The sequence below is a fragment of the Ips typographus genome, unplaced genomic scaffold, assembly GCF_016097725.1.
Source record: "Ips typographus isolate SLU unplaced genomic scaffold, UJ_Ityp_2.0 IpsContig188, whole genome shotgun sequence".
NCBI lineage: Eukaryota > Metazoa > Arthropoda > Insecta > Coleoptera > Curculionidae > Ips > Ips typographus.
Genome location: NW_028098553.1, coordinates 35304 through 54616, shown reverse-complemented (window position 1 = coordinate 54616; position 19313 = coordinate 35304). Strand labels below are relative to the sequence as shown.

The 19313-nt window shown below is 40.2% G+C and overlaps 1 protein-coding gene and 1 long non-coding RNA gene across 2 annotated transcripts; one reads left to right on the top strand and one right to left on the bottom strand.

Moving 5' to 3' along the window:
- Positions 1-11460: 11460 nt before the first annotated feature.
- Positions 11461-12738, bottom strand: LOC145739461 (uncharacterized). The gene is made up of 5 exons (XM_081994873.1): positions 12532-12738; positions 12249-12349; positions 11897-12196; positions 11736-11811; positions 11461-11673 (listed from the first exon to the last, which is right to left on the bottom strand). The coding sequence occupies exons 1-5, from the start codon at positions 12620-12622 to the stop codon at positions 11480-11482; spliced, it is 762 nt and encodes a 253-aa protein (XP_081850999.1). The 5' UTR covers positions 12623-12738; the 3' UTR covers positions 11461-11479.
- Positions 12739-16285: 3547 nt separating this feature from the next.
- Positions 16286-16873, top strand: LOC145739464 (uncharacterized). The gene is made up of 2 exons (XR_014181044.1): positions 16286-16480; positions 16531-16873. It is a non-coding gene; the product is annotated as an uncharacterized LOC145739464 (long non-coding RNA).
- Positions 16874-19313: the final 2440 nt, after the last annotated feature.

Here is a 19313-nt window from a genome sequence, read left to right as displayed (position 1 = left end):
ACCTACTGCGCATGCCAAAAAGTGCAGAAAACTAACTGACCCCCACCAAACGATGCCACTCAGTGTCAGTAACAAAATTTATACCACTGCGCAGAGGTAAGACCCACTGCGCATGCCAAAAAGTGCGAAAAACAAACTGACCCCTCTAAACTATGCCGCTCAGTGTCAGTAACAAGGTAGGACCTACTGCGCATGCCAAAAAGTGCGAAAAACAAACTGACTCCCCTAAACGATGCCGCTCAGTGTCAGTAACAAAATTTATATGACTGCGCAGAGGTAGAATCTACTGCGCAGGCCAAAAAGTGTAGAAAACAAACTGACCCCCCCAAACGATGCCACTCAGTGTCAGTAACAAGGTAGGACCTACTGCGCATGCCAAAAAGTGCAGAAAACAAACTGACCCCTCTAAACTATGCCGCTCAGTGTCAGTAACAAGGTAGGACCTACTGCGCATGCCAAAAAGTGCGAAAAACAAACTGACTCCCCTAAACGATGCCGCTCAGTGTCAGTAACAAAATTTATACGACTGCGCAGAGGTAGAACCTACTGCGCATGCCAAAAAGTGTAGAAAACAAACTGACCCCCCCAAACGATGCCACTCAGTGTCAGTAACAAAATTTATACCACTGCGCAGAGGTAAGACCTACTGCGCTTGCCAAAAAGTGCGAAAAACAAACTGACCCCCCTAAACGATGCCGCTCAGTGTCAGTAACAAAATTTATACGACTGCGCAGAGGTAAGACCCACTGCGCATGCCAAAAAGTGCGAAAAACAAACTGACCTCTCTAAACTATGCCGCTCAGTGTCAGTGTAAAGGTAGTAAATGATACTCCCGCAAGTTTCCTTCCTGTATTCAATATCTATTTGCTGAATAAATCAATTATAATTATGCATTACACTCTTGTATCCACTACTAGCTTCTGGGTGGCATCGTACTCTATTATGCCTACTCATACAATATAATATCGATTGCTGTGTATACATAAAATACTTATAATAGCGAACCGATTGATGCAATACGATTAATAATAATACTTAGCTATGCATGTCAATGAACTGTTACAACTTCAACTAACTATGTTACATCAGTAACAAAATTTATACGACTGCGCAGAGGTAGAACCTACTGCGCATGCCAAAAAGTGCGAAAAACAAACTGACCCCTCTAAACTATGCCGCTCAGTGTCAGTGTAAAGGTAGTAAATGATACTCCCGCAAGTTTCCTTCCTGTATTCAATATCTATTTGCTGAATAAATCAATTATATTTATGCATTACACTCCTGACCTACTGCGCATGCCAAAAAGTGTAGAAAACAAACTGACCCCCCCCAAACGATGCCACTCAGTGTCAGTAACAAAATTTATACCACTGCGCAGAGGTAAGACCTACTGCGCTTGCCAAAAAGTGCGAAAAACAAACTGACACCCCTAAACGATGCCGCTCAGTGTCAGTAACAACATTTATACGACTGCGCAGAGGTAAGACCTACCGCGCATGCCAAAAAGTGCGAAAAACAAACTGACACCCCTAAACGATGCCGCTCAGTGTCAGTAACAACATTTATACGACTGCGCAGAGGTAAGACCCACTGCGCATGCCAAAAAGTGCGAAAAACAAACTGACCCCCCTAAACGATGCCGCTCAGTGTCAGTAACAAGGTAGGACCTACTGCGCATGCCAAAAAGTGCAGAAAACAAACTGACCCCCCCCCAAACTATGCCACTCAGTGTCAGTAACAAAATTTATACCACTGCGCAGAGGTAAGACCCACTGCGCATGCCAAAAAGTGCGAAAAACAAACTGACCCCTCTAAACTATGCCGCTCAGTGTCAGTGTAAAGGTAGTAAATGATACTCCCGCAAGTTCCCTGTATTCAATATCTATTTGCTGAATAAATCAATTATATTTATGCATTACATTCTTGTATCCACTACTAGCTTCTGGGTGGCATCGTACTCTATTATGCCTACTCATACAATATAATATCGGTTGCTGTGTATACATAAAATACTTATAATAGCGAACCGATTGATGCAATACGATTAATAATTATACTTAGCTATGCATGTCAATGAACTGTTACAACTTCAACTAACTATGTTACATCAGTAACAAAATTTATAGGACTGCGCAGAGGTAGGACCTACTGCGCATGCCAAAAAGTGTAGAAAACAAACTGACCCCCCCAAACGATGCCGCTCAGTGTCAGTAACAATATTTACACGACTGCGCAGAGGTAGGACCTACTACGCATGCCAAAAAGTGCAGAAAACAAACTGACCCCCCCCAAACGATGCCACTCAGTGTCAGTAACAAAATTTATACCACTGCGCAGAGGTAGGACCTACTACGCATGCCAAAAAGTGCAGAAAACAAACTGACCCCCCCCAAACGATGCCACTCAGTGTCAGTAACAAAATTTATACCACTGCGCAGAGGTAGGACCTACTACGCATGCCAAAAAGTGCAGAAAACAAACTGACCCCCCCCAAACGTTGCCACTCAGTGTCAGTAACAAAATTTATACCACTGCGCAGAGGTAAGACCCACTGACCCCTCTAAACTATGCCGCTCAGTGTCAGTGTAAAGGTAGTAAATGATACTCCCGCAAGTTCCCTGTATTCAATATCTGCTGAATAAATCAATTATATTTATGCATTACACTCTTGTATCCACTACTAGCTTCTGGGTGGGATCGTACTCTATTATGCCTACTCATACAATATAATATCGGTTGCTGTGTATACATAAAATACTTATAATAGCGAACCGATTAATGCAATACGATTAATAATTATACTTAGCTATGCATGTCAATGAACTGTTACAACTTCAACTAACTATGTTACATCAGTAACAAAATTTATAGGACTGCGCAGAGGTAGGACCTACTGCGCATGCCAAAAAGTGTAGAAAACAAACTGACCCCCCCAAACGATGCCACTCAGTGTCAGTAACAAAATTTATACCACTGCGCAGAGGTAAGACCTACTGCGCATGCCAAAAAGTGCAAAAAATAAACTGACCCCCCTAAACGATGCCGCTCAGTGTCAGTAACAAAATTTATACGACTGCGCAGAGGTAAGACCCACTGCGCATGCAAAAAAGTGCGAAAAACAAACTGACCCCCCTAAACGATGCCGCTCAGTGTCAGTAACAAGGTAGGACCTACTGCGCATGCCAAAAAGTGTAGAAAACAAACTGACCCCCCCAAACGATGCCACTCAGTGTCAGTAACAAAATTTATACCACTGCGCAGAAGTAAGACCTACTGCGCATGCCAAAAAGAGCGAAAAACAAACTGACCCCCCTAAACTATGCCGCTCAGTGTCAGTAATAATATTTATACTACTGCGCAGAGGTAGGACCTACTGCGCAAGCCAAAAAGTGCATAAAACAAGCTGACCCCCCCAAACGATGCCACTCAGTGTCAGTAACAATATTTATACTACTGCGCAGAGGTAGGACCTACTTGCGCATGCCAAAAAGTGCGAAAAACAAACTGACCCCTCTAAACTATGCCGCTCAGTGTCAGTAACAAAATTTATACGACTGCGCAGAGGTAAGACCTACTGCGCTTGCCAAAAAGTGCGAAAAACAAACTGACCCCTCTAAACTATGCCGCTCAGTGTCAGTAACAAGGTAGGACCTACTGCGCATGCCAAAAAGTGCGAAAAACAAACTGACCCCCCTAAACGATGCCGCTCAGTGTCAGTAACAAAATTTATATGACTGCGCAGAGGTAGAATCTACTGCGCAGGCCAAAAAGTGTAGAAAACAAACTGACCCCCCCAAACGATGCCACTCAGTGTCAGTAACAAGGTAGGACCTACTGCGCATGCCAAAAAGTGCAGAAAACAAACTGACCCCTCTAAACTATGCCGCTCAGTGTCAGTATCAAGGTAGGACCTACTGCGCATGCCAAAAAGTGCGAAAAACAAACTGACCCCCCTAAACGATGCCGCTCATTGTCAGTAACAAGGTAGGACCTACTGCGCATGCCAAAAAGTGCAGAAAACAAACTGACCCCCCCCAAACGATGCCACTCAGTGTCAGTAACAAAACTTATACCACTGCGCAGAGGTAAGACCCACTGCGCATGCCAAAAAGTGCGAAAAACAAACTGACCCCTCTAAACTATGCCGCTCAGTGTCAGTAACAAGGTAGGACCTACTGCGCATGCCAAAAAGTGCGAAAAACAAACTGACCCCCCTAAACGATGCCGCTCAGTGTCAGTAACAAGGTAGGACCTACTGCGCATGCCAAAAAGTGCAGAAAAGAAACTGACCCCCCCCAAACGATGCCACTCAGTGTCAGTAACAAAATTTATACGACTGCGCAGAGGTAAGACCTACCGCGTATGCCAAAAAGTGCGAAAAACAAACTGACACCCCTAAACGATGCCGCTCAGTGTCAGTAACAACATTTATACGACTGCGCAGAGGTAAGACCCACTGCGCATGCCAAAAAGTGCGAAAAACAAACTGACCCCCCTAAACGATGCCGCTCAGTGTCAGTAACAAGGTAGGACCTACTGCGCATGCCAAAAAGTGCAGAAAACAAACTGACCCCCCCCCCCCAAACTATGCCACTCAGTGTCAGTAACAAAATTTATACCACTGCGCAGAGGTAAGACCCACTGCGCATGCCAAAAAGTGCGAAAAACAAACTGACCCCTCTAAACTATGCCGCTCAGTGTCAGTGTAAAGGTAGTAAATGATACTCCCGCAAGTTCCCTGTATTCAATATCTATTTGCTGAATAAATCAATTATATTTATGCATTACACTCTTGTATCCACTACTAGCTTCTGGGTGGCATCGTACTCTATTATGCCTACTCATACAATATAATATCGGTTGCTGTGTATACATAAAATACTTATAATAGCGAACCGATTGATGCAATACGATTAATAATTATACTTAGCTATGCATGTCAATGAACTGTTACAACTTCAACTAACTATGTTACATCAGTAACAACATTTATACGACTGCGCAGAAGTAAGACCTACTGCGCATGCCAAAAAGTGTAGAAAACAAACTGACCCCCTCAAACGATGCCACTCAGTGTCAGTAACAATATTTATACCACTGCGCAGAAGTAAGACCTACTGCGCATGCCAAAAATTGCGAAAAACAAACTGACCCCCCTAAACTATGCCGCTCAGTGTCAGTAACAATATTTATACTACTGCGCAGAGGTAGGACCTACTGCGCAAGCCAAAAAGTGCAGAAAACAAACTGACCCCCCTAAACTATGCCGCTCAGTGTCAGTAACAATATTTATACTACTGCGCAAGCCAAAAAGTGCAGAAAACAAACTGACCCCCCCCCAAAAGGATGCCACTCAGTGTCAGTAACAAAATTTATACCACTGCGCAGAGGTAAGACCCACTGCGCATGCCTAAAAGTGCGAAAAACAAACTGACCCCCCTAAACGATGCCGCTCAGTGTCAGTAACAATATTTATACGACTGCGCAGAGGTAGGACCTACTACGCATGCCAAAAAGTGCAGAAAACAAACTGACCCCCCCCAAACGATGCCACTCAGTGTCAGTAACAAAATTTATACCACTGCGCAGAGGTAAGACCCACTGCGCATGCCAAAAAGTGCGAAAAACAAACTGACCCCTCTAAACTATGCCGCTCAGTGTCAGTGTAAAGGTAGTAAATGATACTCCCGCAAGTTCCCTGTATTCAATATCTGCTGAATAAATCAATTATATTTATGCATTACACTCTTGTATCCACTACTAGCTTCTGGGTGGCATCGTACTCTATTATGCCTACTCATACAATATAATATCGGTTGCTGTGTATACATAAAATACTTATAATAGCGAACCGATTAATGCAATACGATTAATAATTATACTTAGCTATGCATGTCAATGAACTGTTACAACTTCAACTAACTATGTTACATCAGTAACAAAATTTATAGGACTGCGCAGAGGTAGGACCTACTGCGCATGCCAAAAAGTGTAGAAAACAAACTGACCCCCCCAAACGATGCCACTCAGTGTCAGTAACAAAATTTATACCACTGCGCAGAGGTAAGACCTACTGCGCATGCCAAAAAGTGCAAAAAACAAACTGACCCCCCTAAACGATGCCGCTCAGTGTCAGTAACAAAATTTATACGACTGCGCAGAGGTAAGACCCACTGCGTATGCAAAAAAGTGCGAAAAACAAACTGACCCCCCTAAACGATGCCGCTCAGTGTCAATAACAAGGTAGGACCTACTGCGCATGCCAAAAGTGTAGAAAACAAACTGACCCCCCCAAACGATGCCACTCAGTGTCAGTGTAAAGGTAGTAAATGATACTCCCGCAAGTTCCCTGTATTCAATATCTGCTGAATAAATCAATTATATTTATGCATTACACTCTTGTATCCACTACTAGCTTCTGGGTGGCATCGTACTCTATTATGCCTACTCATACAATATAATATCGGTTGCTGTGTATACATAAAATACTTATAATAGCGAACCGATTAATGCAATACGATTAATAATTATACTTAGCTATGCATGTCAATGAACTGTTACAACTTCAACTAACTATGTTACATCAGTAACAAAATTTATAGGACTGCGCAGAGGTAGGACCTACTGCGCATGCCAAAAAGTGTAGAAAACAAACTGACCCCCCCAAACGATGCCACTCAGTGTCAGTAACAAAATTTATACCACTGCGCAGAGGTAGGACCTACTTGCGCAAGCCAAAAAGTGCAGAAAACAAACTGACCCCCCCAAACGATGCCACTCAGTGTCAGTAACAAAATTTATACCACTGCGCAGTCTGGTACCGCAGCTAGTTCTGCGGGGGTTCAGCAACCTGACAGGCGTGCCTCAGAGGTAAGTAATCAGCCCCTCGCTCCTGTCGAAGGACAACGTTGCCAAAGGCTTTATAACATTCTAACAACTTCTAGAAGCTACTACAATGTTCTGGAAGATATGGGAACGTTGCCAAAGGCTTTATAACATTCTGACAAGTTCTAGAAGCTTCTGCAAAGTTCTGGAAGGTTTCGGAACGTTACCAAAAGCCTTATAACATTCTGACAAGTTCTAGAAGCTTCTGCAAATTTCTGGAAAGTTTCGGAACGTTGCCAAAGGCTTTATAACAATCTGACAAGTTCTAGAAGCTTCTGCAAAGTTCTGGAAGGATTGAGAACGTTACCAAAGGTCTTATAATATTGTGACAAGTTTTAGAAGCTTCTGCAAAGTTCTGGAAGGTTTAGGACCGTTGCCAAAGGCTTCATAACATTCTAACAACTTCTAGAAGCTTCTGCAATGTTTTGGAAGGTTTGGGAACGTTGCCAAAGGCTATATAACATTCTAACAACTTCTAGAATCTTCTGCAAAGTTCTGGAAAGTTTGGGAACGTTGCCAAAGAATTTATAACATTCTGACAAGTTCTAGAAGCTTCTGCAAATTTCTGGAAAGTTTCGGAACGTTGCCAAAGGCTTTATAACAATCTGACAAGTTCTAGAAGCTTCTGCAAAGTTCTGGAAGGATTGAGAACGTTTCCAAAGGTCTTATAATATTGTGACAAGTTTTAGAAGCTTCTGCAAAGTTCTGGAAGGTTTAGGACCGTTGCCAAAGGCTTCATAACATTCTAACAACTTCTAGAAGCTTCTGCAATGTTTTGGAAGGTTTGGGAACGTTGCCAAAGGCTATATAACATTCTAACAACTTCTAGAATCTTCTGCAAAGTTCTGGAAAGTTTGGGAACGTTGCCAAAGAATTTATAACATTCTGACAAGTTCTAGAAGCTTCTGCAAATTTCTGGAAAGTTTCGGAACGTTGCCAAAGGCTTTATAACATTCTGACAAGTTCTAGAAGCTTCTGCAAAGTTCTGGAAGATTTCGGAACGTTACCAAAGGCCTTATAACATTCTGACAAGTTCTAGAAGCTTCTGCAAATTTCTGGAAAGTTTCGGAACGTTGCCAAAGGCTTTATAACATTCTGACAAGTTCTAGAAGCTTCTGCAAAGTTCTGGAAGGATTGAGAACGTTACCAAAGGTCTTATAATATTGTGACAAGTTTTAGAAGCTTCTGCAAAGTTCTGGAAGGTTTGGGACCGTTGCCAAAGGCTTTATAACATTCTAACAACTTCTAGAAGCTTCTGCAATGTTTTTGAAGGTTTGGGAACGTTGCCAAAGGCTATATAACATTCTAACAACTTCTAGAATCTTCTGCAAAGTTCTGGAAAGTTTGGGAACGTTGCCAAAGATTTTATAACATTCTGACAAGTTCTAGAAGCTTCTGCAAATTTCTGGAAAGTTTCGGAACGATACCAAAGGATTTATAACATTCTGACAAGTTCTAGAAGCTTCTGCAAAGTTCTGGAAGGTTTCGGAACGTTACCAAAGGCCTTATAACATTCTGACAAGTTCTAGAAGCTTCTGCAAATTTCTGGAAAGTTTCGGAACGTTGCCAAAGGCTTTATAACATTCTGACAAGTTCTAGAAGCTTCTGCAAAGTTCTGGAAGGATTGAGAACGTTATCAAAGGTCTTATAATATTGTGACAAGTTTTAGAAGCTTCTGCAAAGTTCTGGAAGGTTTGGGACCGTTGCCAAAGGCTTTATAACATTCTAACAACTTCTAGAAGCTTCTGCAATGCTTTGGAAGGTTTGGGAACGTTGCCAAAGGCTATATAACATTCTAACAACTTCTAGAATCTTCTGCAAAGTTCTGGAAAATTTGGGAACGTTGCCAAAGAATTTATAACATTCTGACAAGTTCTAGAAGCTTCTGCAAATTTCTGGAAAGTTTCGGAACGTTACCAAAAGCCTTATAACATTCTGGCATCTTCTAGAAGCTTCTGCAATGTTCTGGAAGGTTTGGGAACGTTGCCAAAGGCTAAGAATACAATTTGGCACAGATTGACCACGAACGAGCCAAATTCAGAGTACAATATGATCCCAACAGACGTAGAATGGCTCAAAAGTAACTGTAGCCAAATTGTATTATTTCGTGTCAAAACCGGCATAGATCTATTCCGCTAATGTTCTAGTCTGCATATTTGATACTTTTGAGCTATTCTACGTCGGTTGGGACTACATTGGTCGTTGGATTTCACTCGTTTGTGGTCAACCTGTGCCAAATTGTATTATTTCGTCTCAAAACCGGCATAGATCTATTCCGCTTATGTTCTAGTCTGCATATTTGATATTTTTGAGCTATTCTACGTCGGTTGGGACTACATTGGTCGCTGGATTTCACTCGTTCGGGGTCAATCTGTGCCAAATTGTATTATTTCGTCTCAAAACCGGCATAGATCGATTCCGCCAAAACCGGCATAGATCGATTCCGCCAAAACCGGCATAGATCTATTCCGCTGATGTTCTAGTCTGCATATTTGATACTGCTGATCTATTCTACGTCTGTTGGGACCACTTGGGTAGCTGGATTTCACTCGTTTGTTGTCAATCTGTGCCAAATTGTATTATTTCGTCTCAAAACCGGCATAGATCGATTTCGCCTCAATACCGGTATAGATCTATTCCGCTAATGTTCTAGTCTACATATTTGATACTTTTGAGCTATTCTACGTCAGTTGGGACTACATTGGTCGCTGGATTTTACTCGTTCGTGGTCAATCTGTGCCAAATTGTATTATTTCGTGTCAAAACCGGCATAGATCGATTCCGCTGATGTTCTAGTCTGCATATTTGATACTTTTGAGCTATTCTACGTCGGTTGGGACTATTTTGGTCGCTGGATTTCACTCGTTCGTGGTCAATCTGTGCCAAATTGTATTATTTCGTCTCAAAACCGGCATAGATCGATTCCGCCTCAAAACCGGCATAGATCGAGTCCGCCTCAAAAAATTTCGACGTCGAAATTCATTGATGACTTAGCAATTTCGATGGTTGGTGTGTTTTCTAGGGATTTTTACTTTCTTAGGTTAAGATGAATTTTCGACTGTTGGTAATGTTGAGTTGACAGTTGACAGTTGTTTTCATGTTTATTATGATTTATGAGTTTACTTTACGTGCTTCCTGAAGACTTTTGATTTTTCTGCATTACCTCGTGTATTAAATTAAGTTTTGAGTATGGCTTTTCAATTCGTTAATTATTTAATCGTGGAAGATATGGAACGTGAGGAAGAACGCAATCGAATACGTTTATTCCGACGAACCATAAGAGATGCACAAAATCCATTTTCTATCTCGGAGCAAGAGTTTGTGAAAAACTTTAGATTAAATAAAGAAGCATCTTTGGATATCATAAATATATTAGCTCCTCATATGGAACAAGGGACGCAAAAACAGGCTGCCTGTAATGTTAAGAGTAAGTAAAATTTTTTTACAACAGTACTGGAATAATTATCAGATTCATTTTATAGGTGTTAACAGTATTCCATTTTTTGGCTGTTGGAAGCTACCAGAGAAGCGTTGGTACCAACATATTGTCGTGCTTGAGCCAAACAATGGTTAGCCGTTGTATAAATGAGGTGATTAACATTATTATTCGTCGGTTAATGAGGAACTGGATCAAATTTCCTAGTAATGCCAACCAAAGAAATGCCATTAGAGACAAGTAACTATTTCTTTAATATTACAATTAGCAGAGACATAAATTGTTGCTTTATTTAGGTTTCTTAGAGAGCACCAAATGCCTGAAATCATAGGTGTTGTGGATGGTACTCATGTGGCAATTACCATGCCACATGAGAATGAACATGTTTTTGTTAACAGAAAAGGCTATCATAGTCTTAATTGTCAACTCGTAAGTACTAAGAAATACACAAATTTCCATATTACCTTGAAAACTGTTTATGATTTGTAGGTTTGTGATGCAGAACTAAAAATTTTAAACGTAGTAGCAAGGTGGCCTGGTAGCACTCATGACGCTTTTATCTGGAGATCCAGTATTGTGGCTCAGATTATGAGAGGAAACTTTGAAAATATTAATGACAACAGCAAAATTATGGGTATGAATACAACATAGTCATATAAAAATAATGATTGTGAAAAATTGGTGATTGCGTTTAGGAGATTCTGGTTATCCCTGTTTACCATGGTTGTTGGTGCCTGTTGCAAATGTTAATTCTCCACAAGAACAAAGGTTTAATCAAACATTCAAAGCATGCAGAAGTACTGTTGAAAGATGCATAGGGCTTCTCAAAGGCAGGTTTAGATGCTTACTAATGGATAGAGTCCTTCATTATTCTCCAGAAAAGGCTGCAAGAATCATAATGGCTTGTTGTGTACTACACAACATTGCCATTCACTACAGGGTAGCAAATCCAGATCCACAATGGGATGAAATAGACATAAGGCAAGGGTTGGTACTTCCACAAGTTCCGGCAGCTGCTGCAGACAATGTCTTACGAAGATTGGGTCAACAAACCCGGCATTTATATATACAAAGATATTTTGTATAAATTTTTACTTTACCTTTGTTATTTTATAGAAGGTAAAGATTGATAAATAAATACACTGATTTTAGAAATAGCTAATTATAATTTTTATTTTTTAAAACCTCAATTAATTCCCTTAGAAGGTTATTGGTTTCCCGATGAATTTCGTTTTGTGTATCCAGTCTATGGAGAACACCCTCTATATTTGTGTTGAGCCTCTCAGACTGGCCAGAAAATGTTTGAAAGGCCTGCTGGCTTGTGGTTGCCTTCCTTTTACGCCCTTTCTTTGCTATAAATTAACAGCAAATAGTATAATTTGTTTAATTGGTGTTACACACATTATACACTTACGAGTAAAAGTGGTTGCGCCTTCATTCGAAGGGTCATCATAGGAACCAGGTGTATGTGGTTCTGACAATACATCATCCTAGATAAAAAAATAAAAATATAAGAAAGGCATAAAACTTTGTTTCATAAAAATAAGATAAAAAAAGCTCATTTTCTCTACTTACTTGGCTTACAACATCTTCCTCATGAGAGTCTATGGCTGATGAACACTCAGCCATTAATTCATATGAAGGTCCTGCTACTGGCTCAGTGAAGGCTGTTACTGCTGGTAATTCTTCACTATCCAAGGCCAGGCCAGCAGGGACTTCCAGCCCATGGACAGCTTCTTTTGTCAAAAAAGCAACCATCCTCTCTTCAAAGTCGGTTAACCTTTGATTGAATTGGGGACCTCCTCCTGTTGCTTGTTGGTTCCTTCTTATGGCTGCAGCCTTACCCTTCACTTTAGTTTTCAAGTCTATCCAGACCTAAATAAAATGTTACTTAAAACATATCAAAAATGAATACAACAAAACTTACTCTTTGCCACTTGGCACTAGTTTTTTTAGGCCCTCCAACAGAGTTTAACTCTGTGGTCAACACTTCCCACAAAGCTGCCCTAATTTTTTTTCCATCATGACCTAACAAATCAGAATTGTTATTATAATGTTCCATACATTTGTATATTGAAATCTGTCCACATTTTATTAAATAACATGTTCAACAAAAGGTAAAAACATGTTAAAAATATGAAACACACTTGCAAACATGTTGATAAATAAAAAGTGAGAATATATTAATCATTTATATAGTATTTACATACCTAATAATTTGCTTTTCGCAAAGTCTGGATGTTCTTCCATAAAACATCTAATAATTTCTTTTTGTGCCGCTGTTACTTTCACTTCAGACATTTTCGTTTTCTTTTCGAGGTGCACCACGCGAACAACGAATACAACATGGCCAAACCAAAAGCCGAAAGGGTTAAAAAGGTACGCTAAACCCAACAACAAAGGGCCATAAAATTCAAAATTCTAACCTTCAAATTTTCAACAGAATTACGGTCGACACAATTTCGACGTCGAGATTACAATTTCAACCAGTCTCGAGCAGTTGAAATTAACTTCGACTATCGAAAAACGATGACATCGTGACTTTAGTTCTACGTCCTCCACCAGAGGGATTTTGTCGCATTTTCGACTGGCGACCGGAGATTTCGACGTCGAAATGCAGTTAGAATAGGCACCCTGTTGGGACCACTTTGGTCGCTGGATTTCACTCGTTCGTGGTCAATCTGTGCCAAATGGTATTATTTCGTCTCAAAACCGGCATAGATCGATTTCGCCTCAAAACCAGCAGATCTATTCCGCTAATGTTCTAGTCTGCATATTTGATACTTTTGAGCTATTCTACGTCGGTTCGGACTACATTGGTCGCTGGATTTTACTCGTTCGTGGTCAATCTGTGCCAAATTGTATTATTTCGTGGCAAAACCGGCATAGATCGATTCCGCTGATGTTCTAGTCTGCATATTTGATACTTTTGAGCTATTCTACGTCGGTTGGGACTACATTGGTCGCTGGATTTTACTCGTTCGTGGTCAATCTGTGCCAAATTGTATTATTTCGTGGCAAACCCGGCATAGATCGATTCCGCTGATGTTCTAGTCTGCATATTTGATACTTTTGAGCTATTCTACGTCGGTTGGGACTACATTGGTCGCTGGATTTTACTCGTTCGTGGTCAATCTGTGCCAAATTGTATTATTTCGTGGCAAAACCGGCATAGATCGATTCCGCTGATGTTCTAGTCTGCATATTTGATACTTTTGAGCTATTCTACGTCGGTTGGGACTACATTGGTCGCTGGATTTTACTCGTTCGTGGTCAATCTGTGCCAAATTGTATTATTTCGTGGCAAAACCGGCATAGATCGATTCCGCTGATGTTCTAGTCTGCATATTTGATACTTTTGAGCTATTCTACGTCGGTTGGGACTACATTGGTCGCTGGATTTTACTCGTTCGTGGTCAATCTGTGCCAAATTGTATTATTTCGTGGGAAAACCGGCATAGATCGATTCCGCCTCAAAACCGGCATAGATCGATTCCGCTAATGTTCTAGTCTGCATATTTGATACTTTTGAGCTATTCTACGTCGGTTCGGACTACAATGGTCGCTGGATTTTACTCGTTCGTGGTCAATCTGTGCCAAATTGTACTATTTCATCTCAAAACTGGCATAGATCGATTCCGCCTCAAAACCGGCATAGATCTATTCCGCTAATGTTCTAGTCTGCATATTTGATACTTTTGAGCTATTCTACGTCTGTTGGGACCACTTTGGTCGCTGGATTTCACTCGTTCCTGGTCAATCTGTGCCAAATTGTACTATTTCATCTCAAAACTGGCATATATCGAATCCGCCTCAAAACCGGCATAGATCGATTCCGCCTCAAAACCGGCATAGATCTATTCCGCTAATGTTCTAGTCTGCATATTTGATACTTTTGAGCTATTCTACGTCTGTTGGGACCACTTTGGTCGCTGGATTTCACTCGTTCGTGGTCAATCTGTGCCAAATGGTATTATTTCGTCTCAAAACCGGCATAGATCGATTTCGCCTCAAAACCGGCATAGATCGATTCCGCTGATGTTCTAGTCTGCATATTTGATACTTTTGAGCTATTCTACGTCGGTTGGGACTACATTGGTCGCTGGATTTTACTCGTTCGTGGTCAATCTGTGCCAAATTGTATTATTTCGTGGCAAAACCGGCATAGATCGATTCCGCTGATGTTCTAGTCTGCATATTTGATACTTTTGAGCTATTCTACGTCGGTTGGGACTACATTGGTCGCTGGATTTTACTCGTTCGTGGTCAATCTGTGCCAAATTGTATTATTTCGTGGCAAAACCGGCATAGATCGATTCCGCCTCAAAACCGGCATAGATCGATTCCGCTAATGTTCTAGTCTGCATATTTGATACTTTTGAGCTATTCTACGTCGGTTCGGACTACAATGGTCGCTGGATTTTACTCGTTCGTGGTCAATCTGTGCCAAATTGTACTATTTCATCTCAAAACTGGCATAGATCGATTCCGCCTCAAAACCGGCATAGATCTATTCCGCTAATGTTCTAGTCTGCATATTTGATACTTTTGAGCTATTCTACGTCTGTTGGGACCACTTTGGTCGCTGGATTTCACTCGTTCCTGGTCAATCTGTGCCAAATTGTACTATTTCATCTCAAAACTGGCATATATCGAATCCGCCTCAAAACCGGCATAGATCGATTCCGCCTCAAAACCGGCATAGATCTATTCCGCTAATGTTCTAGTCTGCATATTTGATACTTTTGAGCTATTCTACGTCGGTTCGGACTACATTGGTAGCTGGATTTCACTCGTTCGTGGTCAATCTGTGCCAAATTGTATTATTTCGTGGCAAAACCGGCATAGATCGATTCCGCCTCAAAACCGGCATAGATCGATTCCGCTAATGTTCTAGTCTGCATATTTGATACTTTTGAGCTATTCTACGTCGGTTGGGACTATTTTGGTACGGACTACATTGGTCGCTGGATTTCAGTCGTTCGTAGTCAATCTGTGCCAAATTGTATTATTTCATCTCAAAACTGGCATAGATCGATTCCGCCTCAAAACCGGCATAGATCTATTCCGCTCATGTTCTAGTCTGCATATTTGATACTTTTGAGCTATTCTACGTCGGTTGGGACTACATTGGTCGCTGGATTTTACTCGTTCGTGGTCAATCTGTGCCAAATTGTATTATTTCGTCTCAAAACCGGCATAGATCGATTCCGCTGATGTTCTAGTCTGCATATTTGATACTGCTGAGCTATTCTACGTCTGTTGGGACCACTTTGGTGGCTGGATTTCACTCGTTCGTGGTCAATCTGTGCCAAATTGTACTATTTCATCTCAAAACCGGCATAGATCGATTCCGCCTCAAAACCGGCATAGATATTGAAAAATTGGACGAAAAAAATCGAAATTGGCATAAAACCGGCTAGAACAAGCCGCAACTGATGCCAATTTCGTGATACACTACTACACACGCTACTACTTGCATCATGAACATTAGAGTCGATGTGTAGGCCGCTTTAAACGTAAGCACTCTAGCATCCTTATTTTGTATATAGGAGGTTACGAAATAAAGTTACAATACCTACATAAAAAAATATTTATTTTAGCTCAGTAATTGTTTTTACAAAATGAGTAAAACAGTAATAACAATAAATAAAGGTAAATGTACCAAATTCGGACAACTTAAGGAGAGTGTCAAATTGTGATTTTATTAAATAATATGTTAGCTGCTCCAAAAATTAAATACATGTGTTACTTTGTGTAATCTTTGTAATATCCGCCAGGATATTATAAGAAAACAACATAAATGCTATTAAGCATTTATTATAACAATGTAACAACCCCCTAGAAGGGGGAAAATGAACAACCTCTGCAATCGTAACTAGAACTAACTCGCATGTTTCCGCGCGCCCACTTAACCTTACAATGACTACTTGACACATGACAATCATGACATAGAGAGGGATGCCTTCCGCACATACATCATCTCACATTCCCTCGCTATAGATTAGTCTCTCTGGGGCTTTAATAGAGCGACCAGATCTAGTTTTCCGCATACGAACCTGACGTAATATCAGCTTTGCATGACTGCTCAGACGGCTGGATAAAATTACAAGGACCTTTTTTATCCAACTCATTCAAAACATCAGGAACCTGGAGCTGGTCACTCTCAATATTATTCGAGATTTTATCACTTAACGTTTTCTCTACAGCATCAAACACATGGTTGTCATCATGTTCAGGAGCACTTGAAGGAACAAATGTGTTAGACAACTTTCTCAAATCTATGCGATTGCAGCGCACAATGTGGCCTGCTTCATTCTGAACCATATATGAACGCGGTGCTCTATGGACATCAACAATCTGTCCAGGTTCCCATTGCTGCTGATCATGATTGTAGGGTAGAGTGGGGCACCTTCGGACAGGTTTTTTCCGACCGCCTTTTCTTACATATAGGTCAAATTAAAGTTTATTTTTAAAATGACATGATATACTGTATTATATTTTTAATATCCTTGCTATGTTTTGTTGCAAAATACAAAGTAGTTTTAAAAATATTTCAAGTTTTCTTTAATGACGTCTTTGTCCGGACCTGCCCCATATTGGGGTAGATCCGGACACCATGTGGGGCAGTTCCGTACATATATGAGGCACATGCGGACAAGTCCAATAAATACAGTACCAAAGAGCATAAACATGATATTACAAAACAATTTGTTCAACATACTAAAGAAAACTCATTGAATATTAAATCCAAAAAAATTAATAGGGAAAAATTAATTGTAGAACTTCCGCAACCCTACATGTTCCTGCTGCATTCATCATTGGCAATTTTGAAACGTCCTCTCTTGATACTGTGGAAGTGTCTTCTTGTTGGGGAAAATGAAATCCATTTTTATATTTTCTTAAGTATGTAAGAAAATATTCATTATTTTCACATACTTGTTGAATTTTCCCAATATACTGTAATGTTATTTTCTTTGTGCAAAACTTTACAAGCACGTAATCGCCACATGCAAGTGTTTCACTATCTAAAAGTTGATCAACCCCGTTTCTGGTGCGTTCATCTTGAGAGTCAAAAAATGACCGAACCTGCCCCACGCTGCTTGTCCGAATGTGCCCCAATATGCAACTACAGCTAAGTGAGCCCACGCAGTTTTTAAAAAGCCGTTATAGACTTTGTTTTGAGGTTATGAGTAGTCACAAACTCACCAATGTAAAGTACACTAAGTTAAACTTACTTATCTCCGGTGGTTATATGGTAGGAGCTTACACGCCGTGATGCCTTTTCTTACATACAACTCACAATAATTTTGATTTCAAAGATAACTCAAAACACCATAACGAAATTTAGAGTGCGGCGAGTGTCTCGGTAATAAAAATCGGCGCTGATCAGTTGGCGGTAAATGGAACTAATATAATGTCATTTTTAAGCGGTAAACTTGAAATGTCCGAAGGTGCCCCATGTCCGATACTACCCCACTCTACCCTACATCGTAATGTCTGTCTTAGGTTCTACTGGTTTCAGATCTTTAGCTTGACGATAATATTTGCTATACACACGTTGCTTATTAACTAACTTATCCCCTATATTTTCACACATTTTAGGAAATAATAAATCAGGATTAATGGGGACTTTGGTCTTACAAATTCGGCTCATTAACAATTGGGATGGTGAATAATCCATGTGTTTAAGCGGGGAATTTCGATATTGCATTAAGGCTACTTCAACATCCTCTTTACCCTTTAAAGCTTTCTTAATAATATTTTTGGCTATACCTACTCCTTTTTCGGCAAGACCATTAGAGCGTGGATAATTAGGGCTTCTAGTGACAATTCTGAAGTTCCAACACTATGCAAAATCTTTAAATGGCGCACTGTCAAATGGGTTATTATCAAGTTACACAATCAGGAATTCCAAAGGCCGAAAACACTTTTTTAAGTGGCTCAATCACAGCTGAAATTTCTAACCAATTTGAGAAAGAATCAAAAATAACAAGATATCTTTTGTCTGCGTAACTAAAAATATCGATACCTACACGTTCCCAGGGTCGCTGAGGAACAGGATACAAACATAGAGACTCTCTTTCTTGCTTTCTAGCAAATGATTCACAAATTCTACAAGCTTTCATATATGATATTATATCAATGTTCAAACTCGGCCAGTAAAAGATTTGACGGGCACGAGATTTGGCTTTTTCTATGCCAACGTGGCCTTCATGTAACAATTTAAGCATATTTTTTCTTATCGATTCAGGAACTACAACTTTATTGGTAAAAAATAGCAAACCATTTGAAAAACTTAGGCTGTCTTTTATTTTAAAATACTGTTGCACACAATCAGGAATGTCTCTCTTATTATCGGGCCAACCCTTCAGACAAAAATCAACTACAGTGCTTAGAAGTAAATCATTTGCCAGAGCATTTTCAAATTCAAGTTTTCGGTCTTCTGACATTGGCAGATTTTTAACTACTGAATGAATAGCAAAATTAAACTCCTCATCACTCTTTAAACCATCAGACAGAAAAGCTCTAGATAATGTATCAGCTATATACAAATATTTACCTGGTTTATAAGACACTACTAAATTATAGTTTAAAAGTCTTAACCGCATTCTTTGCAGTCGAGGTGAAATGTTTGCCAAATCTTTTTTAAAGATCACCTCCAAAGGTTTATGATCTGAGTTAACATTAACTTTTAAACCATACACAAAATAATGGAATTTCTGAATTGCACAACGGCAAACACAATGGCAAGCATTTCTTTTTCGATTTGCGCATACTTCTGTTCTGTTGAGGTGAGACTTCTTGACGCAAATGCAATGGGTTGGCCTTCTTGTCATAAACATGCACCTAGACCATCTTTATATGCGTCAGTCTGAATAACAATCTCTTTCTTAGAGTCAAAATACCGTAATATTGGAGCTGATGTTAACAAATGTTTGAGTTGTGACAGAGACTCTTTGTGAACATCACTCCACAACCAACTGACATC